The 20,041-nt window shown below is 44.7% G+C and overlaps 1 protein-coding gene and 1 long non-coding RNA gene across 15 annotated transcripts in view; one reads left to right on the top strand and one right to left on the bottom strand.

Moving 5' to 3' along the window:
- LOC135907623 (uncharacterized) overlaps positions 1–20,041 on the bottom strand; it is a 290,002-nt gene that overhangs the window by 266,570 nt on the left and 3,391 nt on the right. The gene's annotated exons all lie outside the window — the stretch shown is intronic.
- The window catches only part of LOC135907620 (mucin-19-like), a 131,438-nt gene that overhangs the window by 79,398 nt on the left and 31,999 nt on the right, over positions 1–20,041 (top strand). For 11 of the 14 annotated variants that reach the window (XM_070527067.1, XM_070527068.1, XM_070527069.1 and 8 more), the window contains 4 exons: positions 3,118–3,273; positions 4,213–4,332; positions 6,245–6,397; positions 13,299–13,400. In XM_070527067.1, the coding sequence (XP_070383168.1) occupies positions 3,118–3,273; positions 4,213–4,332; positions 6,245–6,397; positions 13,299–13,400 (531 nt within the window). The remainder of the gene's footprint in view (positions 1–3,117; positions 3,274–4,212; positions 4,333–6,244; positions 6,398–13,298; positions 13,401–20,041) is intronic. The other 3 variants (XM_070527072.1, XM_070527076.1, XM_070527078.1) reach the window with 3 other exon arrangements.

The raw sequence follows: 20,041 nt of genomic DNA on the forward strand, positions 1-20,041 counted from the left end.
CTATCCAGTCGGTCAATTTTTTGTTGGGGTGCAGTAGTCGTAAACTGAAATACAATATACGAACACGCGCTGATTTAGAGATTTTAGAATTAAGGAGCACAACTGAGAAAGTGATTGAATTCAGGCGTGCAAAACTGCGCTGCTACAGCTCGTAAACATGTGTGTAGTAAACGTAGGTGTATCACAAATTATGGTCATTAAAATAAAGTGCCAAATACTCAGCAGAAGAGAACAATGGTAAATACACGCAAGAATCTCTGAGTGCCATGTAGTTGAATGGTCTAGTGTAGTTTAGCATTCCTATGAACATTTATAGAGCATATGAAGGTATTTTTTGTTTGAACATATTTGATTTGCATTTCAAGCATTAAAATACTGTTCCGGCCTTTTTGAATTATTTATGGCTTAAAAATATCATATGTTTGATATTATTATTGCAGTGGCATCAGGATATTAAGATGTACTATTTAGTGGCATATTCGCAATGTCCTTGACAACAATGTTAAATTTAGTATGAGGATAAACCGATCCTTGACAGAACTGATCTTGTCTAGATGGCGAAACATTGCCATGTCAATTTTATATACAGGACTATATGCAAATGGTAAAATAAGTAATCGGATTAGAATTTTGAATAAACTTGGAAACGAACAATGCGTAGTTTCTTTAACACAATAATGCCATTAATAGTTCAAAAACCTCTTATCGAATCAGAAATAGGGCAAGCAGAAAGTTATTTCGAACAGTAGTGTTGCATACTTCATTCCTCCATCCTGTGGGTTGCTTAATTGTCCTCTACTGCTAGTGAAAATTATGGATCAGCAATACACCTCTGTCAGAGGCATACGGTGGCCTAAAAGCGCGCAAGAATACTACCTGTAAGATAACAAACATCGAAAATTTCGACACCTGGTATAACTGAAAATATCAGAAAAGATGCAAGGAAAATACTATTGCCCTTCCCATTATTAGGCATTTCACCGAGGTTTACAGCAAGTCTGACCATATTTCATGTAGACATTATGAATGCTGGAAGGTCCACTGAGCATGTGCGCTGGTTAAGCAGTTCTGTGCAGCAAGAACACAACGGACATTAGCGGTTTCCGTGTATAAGAGAAAACAATAATGTTCATTAAAAATTGCGCCCTGCATGCTCACAGCTTCTGATTATTGCCATCGAGTCGTGTTATTAAAAAGGGGAAGTATATTTTTCTTTCTGTTTATGCCCTGCAATATGACTTTACGAGTAGCTAGATCAGTGTAAATTTATGAGGCGCAAATGTGTGATGACCATACGGTAACCGATTCATTTAGTTACTCCAATCTTCAGCGTACGTGGTAGGCTAACTATTTAAATATATATTTTTACTCTACACAGTATATTCAAAATATAGTCCAGCTTTGCGAACATAGGGTCCTTCTTCGCGTGTTAGAATGCTGATCACCGTGGCAGTATATGATAGTCTACGTGCAAATACTGAATAATATGTTAGCTCCACTGTCAATCACCTCAATGCAAGGCAGCACACATGGCTCCAGCTCCGGCTTGCTATTGCCACAGAAACATGTCTAAACACGACCAGTGCTTACAGCTCAGGAAGCATGAGAAGGTAAGCGGCACTACTTACGTAAATTCTGCAGTATCATGAATTACTGTTTGCTCTTTCTACATCAACGTGGCTAATTTTGTTATGCCCAAGAAATGAATGTTTTAGGCCCAACTGTTGCAGTAAGTTCATCGAGTATCACTAAAGGTAGCGCTGTAGCAGAGTGGATTTTAGCACAGCAGTTGTTCTGTTGGGAAGGCCGCGCAAATTCGTGTTAGTCGTGGACGATTTTTTGATCCCATTGATGCGACAGCTCAAGCACGTTGAAACCAGTGCAAAGTGCGGCATATTACACGACAAAGACACGTATCCCACAAGGACCTCACTGGCCTGTATAATGCACACTACATATTCAGAAACGCTCCACGCAAGGGCTTTGGTGCAGCGGTCCTAGATGGAACCACGTGTCCTGAGGAAAGCGCAAGCGAGAAGCCTGGCCACATACAAGCCTCATAGATCACGTGTTTGATAGGTTGCAGCACGGTGCGCCGGTGCATTTCTTCAATGCTAATCGCACTAACGTCGACATTCATCGTGAGATGGCTTCTCCTAGGTTTCTTTCTCGTTTTTCCGACATGCACCCAATATTCGTGTCCAGCCCGAAACCATTCGCAAAACAAACTTGAGTATGTGCTATTAACAAATCAGAAACTGAAGAGTGGAATGTAATGCGGTGTTGTGTCCATGAACGAGCCTCTCGGAAAAATCGCGAAAGTGCAGCACCGGAACACTGCCGAGATTTCCTAATCTACGGAAAATGCAAAATGTTACAGCAGTCTCTCCAGGTGACCCTGGCTGTCTAAATAAAAAAATGGTGGTGTACAACTTTGGCTCCATAGGGAGGAATGAATGTATGACGTTTAGCGGCGCAAGGGCGACGTAAGGCCGAAGAGTCCATAGGGAGGAGCGCACCAAGGTATCAGAGCCACAGCCACAACTAAATAGAAAATCCATGTGCTATTTTTCGAAGTTCGTGCAATGCTTCATAATGATGGAAATTCTAAGTGTCAATTCCCAAAGTTGAAATAAAAAGGAGCCAAGAACTAAATACAGGAGGTTTCCCTGCCTACGCAGCACATAATTTCATCGGAATCTTGTCAAAAATGAAGGTTACTGTTTGATCAGATTTCGAAAACATGAACTGCTCCTTCCATCGGGTTCGAAGCGTCAACTCATTTTTTATGAACACTATGAGCAGTTTAATTTTCCGAAGTGAAGCTGCATAGCTTCTCTAGTTTTTGTCTCTATATTTGACAATATTGTTATTAAAGCCCGTTGTTGCAAACTGTTGTTGCGCTAGAAGTGATCCCAAAAAACTTACGGCAGGGAATTGGTACGTTCCGTATATAACTGAAGGCAACAGGATAATAGCGGACAGTTGTTACAAACGACAAGTTTTGCAGAATCAATTTCCTTATCATCCAATATAGGGTCCTTCATGTCTTGTAAAGCCACCTATTCATGTCCACTGGTGAACCTTTTCTCTTACGAAAGAACGTTTTCAACGCAGGCGCGGCCCAACAGCAAATCCCAAATGTCACGACCAGCAGTACTCTAGCCTCTGGGCCCGCGCAGAATTCGGGGTCAAGTGCGGGTGTTCTGCCGGCTCCCTCACTTTCAGCTACATCAATGGGCACAAGCATGGTAGAACACCAACTTGGAACAGGCAAGTCAGAATTCGAAATTGTTTTTACATTTGGATTTCGAATTGTAACACCTCTGTTGTCAACCCGCAGCAGCCAGATAACATGGCATATATTGCAAAAACAAAAGGTCTTATCGGTCTCATGACAATTGCGCCTGACGAAAGCGTGATGAAGCAACCGTGTGATTTCTCATTAGGCATAAAAAGAAAGCAAAAATGCTTTCCGTAATAGCGTTTTACACGTAACTTCAATGCAAATATATAACGCACACGTGTCCAGAATGTATATTTTTGCCTACAATTCTTGTTTTCGACTAAAGACCCTACTTTTACAGTTTAGAGCTATCTTGCATTACTGTCTGCGGTAAACATTTCCCGCTATGAGGACAAAGAGGCAAAAGCGCCCTGCTACCGAGCAGGATGCCCAATGTTCGTCTCGTGGTATCAATGACAATACTATGAGGAAGTGGTATGCTTTGGGTGAACGATATAGTGCAGCAGGTGCCAAAAAAGTTATTCGCGAGACCCTCCCACGATGCCTCGTAGTTTGAAAATTCCGGTACAACGCCAAACTTCTTAAATAAACGCGGTGGAAACGATTGTCGCTTTACGAAAATGGACGTAGCGATTACAAGATGGCGAAACTACGTTAGTTCTCTTGCAATTAGGCTGTGTCGAGATTGAGGAACGTAACAAAAAAAGTGCGAAGATTGTGATCTTTTATATTTGCACTGCTTACCAGAGCAGATTTCCATTATCGCAGAGGCCGATCGACGATTTGTTCAACAGTCAGGACTGTCGCCAATCTTGCTGGTAAAAATAGTTCATATACAAACAGACCAAACACAGCAGACGACAAACATAACTAAAAGTTATGATTACGAAAACAGAATGCTCTTACTTATTTAAATTCAAATACGTTGGTATCTTTTTCGGGAAATGAGATGTATGTTTTTGCAGCACAAGTTTCTACAAGCTCTTCATCGAATAGCGCGCATGTGGAAGGTAGCACAGCAGGCCTGTTGACGCAACAAGTTGGTGTAACTGGTGCAGGTGTATTGGCTGAGCAGCCAACAATAGGTGAGCAGCGGATAATTTCAACACTTTATAGGCTTGGTTCCCATGTGAATAGATTGTTTTTGGCTCTCATGGAGTTGACTTGATGTGGTGAAATTAGGTGCAGAGGTGACATCAGTAGTATAACCTTGCCAGAGAAACATCTACAAATGCATTTAAAATCACGTATGAAATCAGTACTACAATCTTAAACTGCGCAGAAAAATCCCCTTAGGTAGGAAATAAAGAAATCGAGTATTGCAAAGGCTGTGCGCTGTTTTGGCGAAATACAATAGAGCTTAAAGTATTTTAGACATATACCTTCCGAACGCGATACTTGCTGTGGTGCCCTGGCGCGAACTATTTGAATCAAAAAAGAAACTTTAAGAACAAACGAAAGCTTCCTCAAAAATAAGAAAAAAAGTTAATTTCTTTTTTGCTACAGTAATAAAAAAAAGCCAAAGCGATACAAAGCACTTCCTGCGTACTAGTATTCCTTGAAGAAATACAGAAGAAAAATAAAATCATGGGCTTTTACGTGCCAAAACCACTTTCTGATTATGAGGCACGCTGTAGTGGAGGACTCCGGAAGTTTCGACCACATGGTGTTCTTTAACGTGCACCTAAATCTAAATACACTGTTGTTTTCGCATTTCAACCCCATGAAATGCGGCCGCCTTAGCCGGGATTCGATCCCGCGACCTCGCGCTCAGCAGCCGAACACCATATCCACTGAGCAACCACGGAAGGTCAGAAATACAGAAGAATCTATAAAGGAGGCAAGTTTTCCGTAAATATATTAGGAGCGCTGAAACACGTGTTTCCGTTTATGCTATGTGAGCGCAAAGTGATTCAGATATCAGCATGGTATAGACTATCATGGCGTTGCACACAAGCATGTCGTATCTGAACAGATTCGGATAGGTTAGCCTTTCTGAGGCACCTTATCCCTCTTTATAACGTTTACACCGCAGAATAATACACCATATTATATACGGTATGTAACTGCACATTTCCAAAACGCTTGATGCTACGCACGAACAACCCATTATAGGTAACATGATCTTGGCTTGTAGCGCGAAGTGAACACGGACACAGAAAGGAGCAGACAGGACAAGCGCTCGTCCTGTCTTCTCATTTCTGTGTCTGTGTTCATTTCGCGCTAAAAGCCAAGATCATGTTAGCGCACCAACTCGCCCAACTGTCTATCCTTTCCCATTATAGGTGTTCATATGTACTACCAAGGGTCCTAAAAGCGAAGCTTTTCTTTGCAAACCTTGCTGGGTTTCGCGACTGTGGCCAAGGCGTGACTGCTCTCGCGCCGATTAGGCCAACCAGCCACAAAGCACGCACATGACGCGCACCACTGGGTCCCTTTCATCCCCATCAGATGGCTCTTGCCTTCGTGCATCCGCGGCAGGGGCTGCGCCAGCCATTAGGGGAGAAAAAAAACAGCCAGAATGCACGCCTTCGCGCATTCGTGGCTGCACGGTAACGGGGAAGTAAACACCTTTTTTTGCGGATACAATGAACTCTAATTGCGCTACGAACGTATGCGCATGCTGCCCTTGCAACCATTATGCGTTCAAGGCGTCCGTCTTCCTGGCTAGTACTCTACAGTTCTGCTTAACAAAAGGCGCAATATAATTTTTTGCGTCCGCTCTTGTGTGTGCATGTGCGTGCTCGTGTTTCGACTTTGCATGCCCCCAGAAAAAGTTTCGCAGTATTGGATTCCAGCTCGTTGAATGCGCTGCGTTTTTTTTTGTCACTAATCAGTTTACTCTTTAATGCTGATATATTTATTTTTTTAGCTTGCAGGCTTACTAGTCACGCTTACTGCTGTGTGCGTTGTTTTGACTTGTCTTCGTTGAAGCTTGCGTAGCCTGCAGGTTTCCACCACGAACGTGACATATTTACTGGTAAATGCTCAAAACAGGTAGCACGCATGAATCCGCTAACCATGCCGGGAGCAGTATCCACGGATCTGGCTTACCAAACAATTCTAACGCACCTGGGATCCAAAAACCTGGCTCCTCTGAGCCGATGAAACCTAGTGGCCCAGGATACGGAGCGCCACAACAAGGCCAAGGTAAACGGTAAACCCCACCCCCCCCACCTAGAAAAAAAACATTGTGGCTGTAAATTCAATCTGCCACATCATCATCATCATCATCATCATCATCAGCAGCAGCAGCAGCAGCAGCCTAGTTAAGCCCACTGCAGGGCAAAGGCCTCTCCCATACTTCTCCAACTACCCCAGTCATGTACTAATTGTGGCCATGCTGTCCCTGCAAACGTCTTAATGTCATCCGCCCACCTAACTTTCTGCCGCCCCCTGCTACGCTTCCCTTCCCTTGGAATCCAGTCCGCAACCCTTAATGACGATCGGTTATCTTCCCTCCTCATTACATGTCCGGCCCATGCCCATTCCTTTTTCTTGATTTCAACTAAGATGTCATTTACCCGCGTTTGTTGCATCACCCAATCTGCTCTTTTCTTATCCCTTAACGTTACACCGATCATTCTTCTTTCCATAGCTCGTTGCCTCAATTTCAGCAGAACCCATTTCGTAAGCGTCCAGGTTTCTGCCCCATATGTGAGTACTGGTAACACACAGCTGTTATACACTTTCCTTTTGAGGGATAGTGGCAACCTGCTGTTCATGATTTGAGAATGCCTGCCAAACGCACCCCAGCCCATTCTTATTCTTCTGGTTATTTCAGTCTCATGATCCGGATCCGTGGTCATTACCTGCCCTAAGTAGATATATTCCCTTACCACTTCCAGTGCCTCGTTACCTATCGTAAACTGCTGTTCTCTTCCCAGACTGTTAAACATTACTTTAGTTTTCTGCAGAATAATTTTCAGACCTACCCTTCTGCTTTGCTTCTCCAGGTCAGTGAGCATGCATTGCAATTGGTCTTCTGAGTTACTAAGCAAGGCAATATCATCAGCGAATCGCAAGTTGCTTAGGTATTCTCCACCAACTTTTATCCCCCATTCTTCCCACTCTCGGTCTCTGAATACCTCCTGTAAACATGCTGTGATTAGCAACGGAGAGATCGTATCTCCCTGTCTGACGCCTTTGTTTATTGGGATTTTGTTGCTGTCTTTGTGGAGGACTACGGCGGCTGTGGAGCCGATATAGATATCTTCCAGTATTTTTACATATGGCTCATCTACACCCTGATTCCTTAATGCCTCCTTGATTGATGAGGTTTCGACTGAATCAAACGCTTTCTCGTAATCAGTGAAAGCTATGTATAAGGGTTGGTTATATTCTGCACATTTCTCTATCACTTGATTGATAGTGTGAATATGGTGTATTGTTGAGTAGCCTTTACGGAATCCTGCCTGGTCCTTTCGTTGACAGAAGTCTAAGGTGTTCCTGATTCTATTTGCGATTACATTAGTAAATACTTTGTAGGCAACGGACAGTAAGCTGATCTGTCTATAATTTTTCAAGTCTTTGGCGTCCCCTTTCTTATGGATTAGTATTATGTTAGCGTTCTTACAAGATTCCGGTACGCTCGAGGTTATGAGGCATTGCGTATACAGGGTGGCCAGTTTCTCTAGAACAATCTGGTAACCATCCTTCAACAAATCTGCTGTTACCTGATCCTCCCCAGCTGCCTTCCCCCTTTGCATAGCTCCCAAGGCTTTCTTTACTTCTTCTGGCGTTACCTGTGGGATTTCGAATTCTTCTAGGCTATTCCCTCTTCCACGATCGTCGTCGGTGCCACTGGTACTATATAAATCTCTGTAGAACTCCTCAGCCACTTGAACTATCTCATCCATATTAGTAACGATACTGCCAGCTTTATCTCTCAACGCACACATCTGATTCTTGCCTATTCCTAGTTTCTTCTTCACTGTTTTTAGGCTTCCTCCGTTCCTGAGAGCCTGTTCAATTCTACCCATATTATAGTTCCTGATGTCTGCTGTCTAACGCTTGGTGATTAACTTAGAAAGTTCTGCCACTTCTATTCTAGCTGTAGGGTTAGAGGCTTTCATAGGTTGGCGTTTCTTAATCAGATCTTTTGTCTCCTGTGATAGCCTATTGGTTTCCTGTCTAACGGCGTTACCACCAACTTCTATAGCGCACTCCTTAATGATGCCCATGAGATTGTCGTTCATTGCTTCAACACTAAGGTCCTCTTCCTGGGTTAAAGCCGAATACCTGTTCTGTAGCTTGATCCGTAATTCCTCTAGTTTCCCTCTTACCGCTAACTCATTGATTGGCTTCTTGTGTACCAGTTTCTTCCGTTCCCTCCTCATGTCTAGGCTAATTCGAGTTCTTACCATCCTATGGTGACTGCAGCGTACCTTGCCGAGCACGTCTACATCTTGTATGATGCCAGAGTTCGCGCAGAGTATGAAGTTGATTTCATTTCTAGTCTCACCATTCGGGCTCCTCCACGTCCACTTTTGACTAACCCGCTTGCGGAAAAAGTTATTCATTATCCGCATATTATTCTGTTCTGCAAACTCTTCTAATAACTCTCCTCTGCTATTCCTAGAGCCTATGCCATATTCCCCCACTGACTTGTCTCCAACCTGCTTCTTGCCTACCCTGGCATTGAAGTCGCCCATCAGTATAGTGTATTTTGTTTCGACTTTACCCATCGCCGATTCCACGTCTTCATAAAAGCTTTCGACTTCCTGGTCATCATGACTGCATGTAGGGGCATAGACTTGAACCACCTTCAATTTGTACCTCTTATTAAGTTTCACAACAAGACCTGCCACCCTCTCGTTAATGCTATAGAATTCCTGTATGTTACCAGCTCATCATCATCATCATCAGCCTGGTTACGCCCACTGCAGGGCAAAGGCCTCTCCCATATTTCTCCAACAACCCCGGTCATGTACTAATTGTGGCCATGCCGTCCCTGCAAACTTCTTAATCTCATCCGCCCACCTAACTTTCTGCCGTCCCCTGCTACGCTTCCCTTCCATTGGAATCCAGTCCGTAACCTTTAATGACCATCGGTTATCTTCCCTCCTCTTTACATGTCCTGCCCATGCCCATTTCTTTTTCTTGATTTCAACTAAGATGTCATTAACTCGCGTTTGTTCCCTCACCCAATCTGCTCTTTTCTTATCCCTTAACGTTACACCTATCATTCTTCTTTCCATAGCTCGTTGCGTCGTCCTCAATTTCAGTAGAACCCTTTTCGTAAGCCTCCAGGTTTCTGCCCCGTAGGTGAGTACTGGTAAGACACAGCTATTATACACTTTTCTCTTGAGGGATAATGGCAACCTGCTGTTCATGATCTGAGAATGCCTGCCAAACGCACCCCAGCCCATTCTTATTCTTCTGATTATTTCTGTCTCATGATCCGGATCCGCAGTCACTACCTGCCCTAAGTAGATGTATTCCCTTACGACTTCCAGTGCCTCGCTGCCTATTGTAAACTGCTGTTCTCTTCCGAGACTGTTAAACATTACTTTAGTTTTTTGCAGATTAATTTTTAGACCCACTCTTCTGCTTTGCCTCTCCAGGTCAGTGAGCATGCATTGCAGTTGGTCCCCTGAGTTACTAAGCAAGGCAATATCATCAGCCAATCGCAAGTTACTAAGGTATTCTCCATTAACTTTTATCCCCATTTCTTCCCAATCCAGGTCTCTGAATACCTCCTGTAAACACGCTGTGAATAGCATTGGAGAGATCGTATCTCCCTGCCTGACGCCTTTCTTTATTGGGATTCTGTTGCTTTCTTTATGGAGGACTATGGTGGCTGTGGAGCCGCTATAGATATTTTTCAATATTTTTACATATGGCTCGTCTACACCCTGATTCCGTAATGCCTCCATGACTGCTCAGGTTTCGACAAAATCAAATGCTTTCTCGTAATCAATGAAAGCTATATATAAGGGTTGGTTATATTCCGCACATTTCTCTATCACCTGATTGATAGTGTGAATATGATCTATTGTTGAGTAGCCTTTACGGAATCCTGCCTGGTCCTTTGCTTGACAGAAGTCTAAGGTGTTCCTGATTCTATTTGCGATTACCTTAGTAAATAGTTTATAGGCAACGGACAGTAAGCTTATTGGTGTATAATTTTTCAAGTCTTTGGCGTCCCCTTTCTTATGGATTAGGATTATGTTAGCATTTTTCCAAGATTCCGGTACGCTCGACGTTATGAGGCATTGCGTATACAGGGTGGCCAGTTTCTCTAGAACAATCTGCCACCATCCTTCAACAAATCTGCTGTTACCTGATCCTCCCCAGCTGCCTTCCCCCTTTGCATATCTCCCAAGGCTTTCTTTACTTCTTCCGGCGTTACCTGTGGGATTTCGAATTCCTCTAGACTATTTTCTCTTCCACCAGCTATTACCTTATTACCTTATTACCTTATTACCTGTTACCAGCTATTTCCTTATTAATCAGGAATCCAACTCCTAGTTCTCGTCTCTCCGCTAAGCCCCGGTAGCACAGTACGTGCCCGCTTTTTAGCACTGATAGGCTTCTTTTGTCCTCCTAACCTCACTGAGCCCTATTATATCCCATTTACTACCCTCTAATTCCTCCAACAACACTGCTAGACTCGCCTCACAAGATAAAGTTCTAACGTTAAACGTTGCCAGGTTCAGATTCCAATGGCGGCCTGTCCGGAGCCAGGTATTCTTAGCACCCTCTGCAGCGTCACAGATCTGACCGCCACCGTGGTCAGTTGCTTCGCGGCTGTTGGGGACTGGGAGCCGGGGTTTGATTGTTGTATTCATTTAGGAGGTTGTGGCCAAGTACTGCACCAGGGTGGCCAATCCTGCTCTGGTGAGAGAGTGCGTTACCGGTTTTGGTCACCGGGATCAGGCCGCAGTCCAGGGCTGTTTGTGCAATTTTCTCAACGCACGTTTTTTTTTTATTTTCTGGTGGAGAATCGCGCGGCACCAGGGGTTTGAGCCACGGTGCCCCAGCATCTCACAAATGCATTATCAGACCTTAAGGAGCGATCGCTCAAGCCAAATGTGCTCCTTGCAGACTCCACGAATAGAAAAAGATTGCAACGGAACGCATGACGAAAGAAGTGCATTCATAGTAAAATACCACTTCCAAGAATTGGAAATATCTGTATTACACTTGCACAAATAGCCTCTGGCGTATATTGTTGAGATTGCTTGGTAAAATAAATGTGCATGGGATCCAGAAGATTACCATTGCTTGCGCACAAGCATGTCATATCTGAATAGAGAAGTTGTTCTTCCAATGATGGTACATATTCTGCAAGTGAAAATGCAGGTCGGTCACATTTACCTGGCGCTAATATGTTGCATAGGTGAAAAGTAAATCAGCGATATAGGCGAACACACCAGAAAGGGGTACAAAGACATGCGCTACTCACAAGCGTATAATGGCAGGGAACGATTCTACGTATACATCCTCTTGTCATGGACGCCCATGCAAAACAATATGAGAAGCAGGCGCACATGAATGGCGGCAGCACAAGTCAAACTCAGAATCAAGCAACGTAATAGACGTGAAAATGACCGCTTAAGGGTGCAAGTTAAAAAACATTATGAAAAGGACGATGTGGGTGCGCCTTTGGGGGCCTAGGTTACCGCGTGGAGGTGTGACGCTCTATTTTCGGAGGCAACCGTTCTAGGCAGGAGCGGTAACACGTCGACTAGACTCTCGATGGAGGCCTTCATGAAGAACAGGCGTCTGTGTCTAAGTGAGCCGTTCATTGCATTTCCGGATTCTGTGTTTGAGTTCTTGCGCAACCGCCTTTGACGTAAACGTGCTCGTTCACGTAGTTATTTATATATGCGCATGCCTGACAAGTGAATATATATGAAATTCCTGCCATTAAGCATTTGTGAGTAGCACTTGTCAGTGTCTCCTTTTCGTGTGTGTCTTTTATTGCGCTAAGTTGATCGTTGAGCTATGCAAACCAACTAGCCTAAATAACAATTCGATAATATGTTGCAACTCGAATAACGCGCATGATTGCGAAAAAAAAAAAACGCAGGCGAGATTCTTAAATAGTAATTGTATCGCGAGAGAATGTGATGCAAGAGTGAAAATAGCTAATTCTAAAGAAACATGGTTGTGGAATGCAGGTATCTTGTCAGCAAAGCTACGTATATGTATGTGTAGTAAAAATATAGGTATATAGAAACGGCAGGTATTCTTTTTCCTCCCATGCACAGACTTAAAAACGAATGTGCTTCATGGAGAGTACTACGCATGTTTGCCTACCACTGTAATTACAGCAAATATGCTAGGATATACTCTTTTCATTCGAAAATGTTTTAGAAGAACTATTTGACATGCAGCATGAATGTTTGGACTAGGTCGTTACATATGAGTTTACATAATGATTGCATTCGTTTGTCCAGCGCCGAGTTTATCAATCAACTTAATACAGTGTACGATTATTTTCGTTCACTCATGTATTTGTGCAGCGGTATAATAAGTTAAAAGTCGAAATTTGAGTTCAGTCAATTGGCTGCTCAAGCTTACTCTCCTGGTTCATAGCCAGAAGAACACAGTACAGCAAGGCTGGGAACTTCTTAAGTACCGTTTTATTGAGCGAACCTCTGCCGGCGAAAGTAAGTGACACTTGATGCATAATGATAGCTGCGACCACAGTCGGTGATCGTTGATGTATCATCTGCGTGTCAGTCGCGTCGGCTTTCACGCATGAATCGTCCAAGTAGCTGTTGCCGCATATTTCCGCATGCTTTCCTGAATGTACTGCGCGTTTCGTATTGCGCATACAATGTGATTGGACATTGTCCGGCAGGCACCTGCTCAACAGATAGAATCAACGATAGCATTCGAGCAAGTTCCGACTAATACCTGTGCGCGTCTTGCCACTGAGCGATACCATTAAGTTGTCGGCGCATGAATTGAAGTCCATGGAAAAAGGATAATTAAGTAGAGGTGTCGGTATAGGTCCTCCTTCAACTTTCTGTTCGCTGGTTGTATGCATCCACGGAAGTATATGTTTGAAAAAAGTATACAAATGATATTCTTACAGGGCAAAATGAATCGACGGGCTCTGAAGCCTCCGGCCAGACGATCACCGTGACACAGCAACATAGCCATAGTGACAAAAAATTATCGCTCAAAGATGCGTATGGTGAGTAACGTCTCTTCGGCTCATGCACAATATGATGGTTAGTATTCCCAACCCAGTGTACCAAATGCAGATACATTAGAAACCACCTTTATTAGGATCCTCATATTGAGTGTTGCATTGGCCCACATGCAGTCAACACTGTTATACAGGACGAAGTTATCACCTAAGATATTGCACATTTGATGTACTTACGAAGACGACGCTATGGGAAGCATTTTGCTGCTGGGTGGATGGCAAGAAAGTGCTTGGTTTTCTGAACAGCATTAAGAGGCGAACGAACGTGTTTGTGTAAGGCGAGCAATTGTGTGTGGGGTGACAGCACCCAGGCGAGGACTAGGATGACGGGAACAAAATCAGGGACATAGAATGAAAATCTATTTCTTTTACTCCATCGGAGAAATAATCTGGTGCTGTGCCAAACCGCACACAATTTTCACCTCGTGCTTCCTTATGCAGTACACCGCTTACGAAGTAGGCTAGAATGCCAACACCAGACGAAGTGGTTGCGCACTGCGAGATGTCTGTGCACTAACGTGACTGTCATTATCCTTCACAGTGATGCTAAAGCACGCAACATCCTTTTCAGCAATCGATCGATTTAAGTTACTGTAACTTCAAGATTGCTGTGTGCAGATTTTCACTGCCAGTATCGTAGTACGAGGAGAATACATGAAATGTTTTCCTTTCATGGCTCTCCTCAAGCCTGGAAATGTTTTGGTAGTTTCTCCAATTACTCGAAATCAACTTGCCTCGCTGCATACTTACGGTAATTGATGTTGCAGGGACCACTGAGGTGCTTTCGTGCCGTCGACGCCGTTATTGTTCGTTCATGTGCATGAGATCGCTAGATGTTGTGCAGATACGCGCGGCGTGTTTTTATGCGAAGCATATTACGAGGGCTCAACCCAGCTCCTCAGGCGCGGCGGTGACCATGAAATCACGTGACACCGTGACGTCACGACAGAGGAGAAGTGGCTTTGGCTCAACTCTTGCAAGACGGGCTGGGTGGGAATCGAACCAGGGTCTCCGGAGTGTGGGACGGAGACGCTACCACTGAGCCACGAGTACAACGCTTCAAAGCGGTACAAAAGCGCCTCTAGTGAATGCGGTGTTGCCTTAGAAACGCGCTGTTTCTAAGGCGTGCGTCTCTTGCTCAGGCGCACATTTCGTTGCCGCGCCGAACGCTGCTTTGCTCGACGCTCACCGCGTCCAATGCGGGGCGCGTAGTCGCTGCCCTGTAGCCCATTGTCTTACACCCCTTGGCGGGTCGACGGGAACGCTGTCGCGTTCCACTCTTGAAGGCGAAGAAGTAATGCATGAGTTGTTTCTTCGTCTAGCCGAACCAAATATAGCCAAGCAACAGCAGTTCACCAGGCTAAACAGTGGTTCAACAACTAAAATAAAGGCTAGTATGCTTCGCATCCTGGGCTTAACCTTACCTAAGCCACAGCCATTTTTTTCTTTAAACAAAAACAACAAAAACGAGTGGACGTACTCTCGTGCTACATTAAATTTTCATCTGTCTAGTTCGGGGCAGTATTCTCTCTTTCATTGCTGATAAATGTGCTGTGCGCGCATGTGTCAGCGTCTCGTGAGGCGCTGTGCCCATACGACGCCGAATGGTACCGCCTGTGCACTTCTACATAATCATGTTAAATACTATTATTGGCTGCCACAAACACCGATGGTTTAGTGTCCATCTCATCTCATGGGCCCTAAATGTGCGAGGCCTGTAACGTCGTCCCCAGCGTTCCTCATCAAGGCAGCGCTATGGCTGTCACCGTTTCTATGAGCGCGCTGCTCTTGCTGCGCTGCAGAAGCGGTTGCGCATGCTCCGTCGCACCGTGTAGCCTCCAAGCTTTGGTAGAAGACCGGGTAAGGAGCTGCAGCGTAATGCGCACCTTGCTGGCACTTTGAATGTTTCGCCATCGAGCGAAATTACCTTTTTTTTTTATCGCACAGCTTCTTCGCGTTAGGCTGGCTGCCAATAAATTTGGCCTAAACGAGCCACTATTTCATTACGTCAAAAGGCTGCCCGTCTTTTGTTTACGACAATTTTGCCCTTAGCTACTTTATCTTCTCGATCTTTTAGGCAATTTGCAGAATAGCTGAACGAAAGAATGTCACCTCCAACTTTCGTCTTGATGATGAAAGCGTGCGATACACGCAAAGGGGCTTTCCTAAAATGCATGCGATTTCCAACTTTTCGCGGTGTCGGATAACAGCAACCAGTACTCGAACGCAGGCTGGTGCTCATGAGGCCCTAGCTTACAGCATGGTTGGTTAAACGTATGTTGAACAGATTGTTTTTAACCCATAGGAAGTGCATGTCACGGATCAATTTCTTTTGATTTTGGCATTGGGTTGCCGAACAGAGTTTGCGAAATAATGCACTGATAGTCTTCATGTGGGCTCTAAAGCATTTGAGATATATCTATAAATTGGGCACCGTGTGCGGCGCAAATCGTACCTCTCAATGAACGGGGTGGCATTATGTGGCTTTGTTCAAAATGGTTGACAACGCATATGACGCGTTTCAGCTGAAAGAAAAAAGAGTAATAATATCCTGTTATTGAATTAGAGGCAATTATTGGATGATTTCGAAGATGCGATATTGCAGGTACCACACAAGGAAACATTTATAGCAAAAAAAAGAATGCATATGCAATAGAATGATCATAAAGTATGCGAGATAATGGCACGTATTGAAAGTTAAGTACTCCCAGTCTAGTTTACAAACATAGTCCTTTTAACAGGTTCTCCCAGGCTGCATGAACAGACAGACCAGATTAGAAAATAACTCCAAAGTGACGAATCATTCGGCCATTATGAAAGAATAAAAATGAGGATACTCGTACTTTTTACATCGCAGATGTACGTTGATGCGTTTGGAGCTATGCATAAACAATCGAATATGTGACTCAGGGTTCGCCTGCACAAGAAGAACCTGTCCTTATATAAGCTATACATATTATACATGCTTGCAGAGCTGATACCCTGCGACAAAACGTGCAAGAGCAAGAGAAGGGAAGTAATATGGCTTTTACTTATTGCAAACATACCTGATACCATGCATACATACAATGGAAATGGCAAAATCCTTAGAGTGCACAGGATATAAGTGTATTTATTTGATTATAAGGTGAGACGCTTTCGAAACAGTTTCAGCCTTGAATTCGTATCCCGCCTTATAGGCACGGCAGTTGGCAACATTCACGGTCTCAATATGACTGCAGCGACGACAGGTTTTCGCCGATTTAGATTTATACTAGTGTTGCACAGGTACTTACAGTGACGATCGAGCTCGATCGTGATTGAAGTTTGCGACTACAAGTAGGACCTTCGTACAAGTTCGCAAACACGAGCCAATCGCGACTGAGAAACTCGATCGATAATTAAAGGCTCTATCGCTAATGAAAGTGCCGGCGTGACAATGGTATAAGACGGCAATGCAGATCGTAGCAATTTTAATAGGTGAGGTAGGATTTGACACCTCACCAATACAAATTAATGTCCACGATCACTGTCGTGGCTCGACAGTGAGCTCGACCTCGATAGCTAGTGGACCGCAGTTGTCGAACATTTCAAGATATAATCCTCATTCTTGAAGCTTTTAAATGCGCGAGCACTACTTGGCTCGCTGTGCGACCCTGCCGTCATCAAAAAGCCGTGGCAGAAAAACGGCACACAAATTACGTGATCTTCATCTAAGTAAAAAAAAGGGAAATCAGACCACGGTCAGGATGCAGTCTTCTGCCCAAGCACCACTACCACCGCTTCGTAGTCGAGTGCGCTAACCACTGCATCAGCGTTTCAAGACGCGAGAGTGATGAGTATGTTCGAGCCTGGGCACGTGGTTGGGCTCTGTGTGGCGGGAAATTCACTAGGTGGTGACTGATAGGAGTGGCGGAACCGTCGGTGGCTGGGAGTCCTTTTCGTCCTAAGTTGAATCAGTCGCATCGACATCATCAGGCGAGACAGGAAAGCGTGACAGTTGGTGCCAGTTGACTGCTGAAGAAGGACGAGACCATCGTGCAAACTGCTGCAGCGAAATAAGGTGCCACCACTCATGTCACAAACAGCGCGAAAGGCAGAGCGCGCAGTTCGCCGGTTTGTCATTTTGCGTTCTTGCGACCTCACAAGCAGCCGCGTTCCACCACGAAACATACCGCAACTGTACTAAACTCCGCAATCTAAGCGACACATTAAGCGACGGGTAAGGCTCTGGCATCTACACAAAACCAGAATTGATGAGGTGACCCCATGTTCTCTCTTTAAATTAAGTTATGAACTAAAGGTATCAAGCCTATAGTATAGAGAGTGACTGCTCTAGGATATGAAAAATTTAAGCGTGCTTGATTATTCAAACATGTTCCTTGCGCCCACACAATCCGCCATGTATGCGATGAAAAAAAAAAAACAGCCGAAATTAGAGCAACAGTAGCTCATGCCCTAATATTTCGAACTGGTATTGCACGAGGGCATGAAAACTCGGACGCCTCTTGAAGGAGAACGATCAAGGTTTGTTATTGGATTGCCAGTGACTCTGATAAAACAAACCCAGTGAAAGTGCGCTACTCCTCGAGCCATGTGTATAGTCCGGCCAGTGCAGCAGTCGTACTGTAGGTCGATGTGGTGAGGTCGATTTGCTTGGTGAGGCCACTATCTGATTATTTCTGCCTAATCCATCGCGGGTGTGCTACGTTTTGATATATTTATTCTTCCTGCGCGCAAGGCTTTAATTGTAGCCGTTTTGTACATTGTAATACCTTGTATCAAACATGTACTATCACTAGCAGCTAGCTTACTCTTGTGGACCGTTACAAAACATTTAGCATCGACCGTTCATGCGCTATCGTTGCAGTCCGTTATTTATTACGCTTATATGGTGCGCATGATTAAAGTGTGAGCCCATTCACTCAAGGACAGGTTGACGATAGAATGGCGTAAGTTTCCTTGCCAGTTGGGCTAAATGTGTGTTGATACCGTACGCAAAACTTACTATGACAGGAAGCGGCTATACTTCCTTCGCCATTGTTTAACGAGCGGTACTTACTCTTGCCGATGTTCCAGGGCTGAAGCATTTTTTTTAAGGTTAGCAATATAACGCTCGCGTATAAGAAAATTTCTGTATCCTCGAGGAAAGCTCGTGCACCTTGAAGTGCTGGTAACACGTACGGACAGTTGCAGCAGCGTTCCGCAAACTTTACTCCGCAGATTCAGTCCATTCCTTCATATGACACTCACTTTTTGCAGCCAACTGCTGCAGCCATCTTCAATTAACCTAATTCAATCCATCATGATTGGAACACAGTGCGTTAGGGAAAACTCGGTTGCGCTGTCGCTGAGCCTACGTGCGGCGCACCACCGAAATCACCATCTCGTTACTTCGGAACAAACGGTTCCGCGAAAAGGGTCAAAGTTTAAGGGCGATAAAATCATCGCCGCGCACTGTGTATGCTGCATGTGCGAGGGAAGGCTTGCGAGGGTGAGCCGACGGACACGGCTCAATCTGCGAGGGAAGTGGGCCGAAGCTAGCTCTCTCTGGTCTCGCGCGCGAGACACGGGGGTGAGGCGAGCGAATGAGGGCCTACTTCTCTCGCAGCTACTGATTACTTCGTGGCCGCGTGGGCTCCGTATCTCGAAAGCGATCTGCGACGTGGCCAAGATGCTCGCCCGCTCGGGACTCATCTTCAAAGCGATCTGGGATGGTTGCAGATTGCGCGTAGTCCCGGTGGGCTTTGTATGCGATGTGATCTTGACGTCTCGTTTGCGCTGAATCGAGAGATACACGAAGGTCCAGTCAGTCGCTGCTGCCGCAATTTCTCACTCCTGCATTTTGACAGCGAGTTACCGCGCTAATCGCGCAAGATGTGTTCATGCTTACCTGTGCGTGCGTGAAACCGTGCTGGTTAATTTAGTTAAAGCACGTTGGCTGGCTAGTGGGTTTTGATCCATGATAGAATGTGTAAGCGCGACTGAACGAGCACGTAGAAAGATATAGACAGACAGCGACAGTGCTGTGTCTGCATTCATGTTTCTTTCTACGCCGTCATTCTGTCGCGCTTGCACATGCGATGATTGTTAATTTAGTTTATAAGAGAATGTTTAAAGTTTCGACGGCTGATAATATTGCTATCCCTACTTCGTATAGCTATCTACTAATTTGCTGTCGCAATCAGTAGTTCACCTTCCGGACGAAACTATGACTTTCTTTTGTGTCTGCTACTTAGGCGCGCACGGTTTTTGTGCGGTATCATGTCATTATTGGGTAAAAACGATTGCGAAAAATCTTTACCAAATTCCATCGAATAAGTGCCACTTGCAATGTAATAAAATAGGCGCAAGCCTCCTTATGAAATGAGAAAATGCTTCTTTCGCTCATATAAAAGCTCGTTCAGGCCTTTTTGTGCACCTTTGTGGCACCACGTAAGCAGCAGTATTTCCCGTACTAAAAATTAAATTAGAGGCTTTTGCGTGCCAGAACCACTTTCTGCTTATTAGGCATGCCGTAATGGGAGACTGCGGAAACTGCGAGCACCTGCGGTTCTTTAACGTGCGCTTAACTCTAAGTACACGGGCATTCTCGCATTTCGTCCCCATCGAAATGCGGCCGCCGTGGCCGGGATTCGATCCCGCGA

Source organism: Dermacentor albipictus, chromosome 10 (genome assembly GCF_038994185.2).
Source record: "Dermacentor albipictus isolate Rhodes 1998 colony chromosome 10, USDA_Dalb.pri_finalv2, whole genome shotgun sequence".
In the NCBI taxonomy this organism is placed as follows: Eukaryota; Metazoa; Arthropoda; class Arachnida; order Ixodida; family Ixodidae; genus Dermacentor; species Dermacentor albipictus.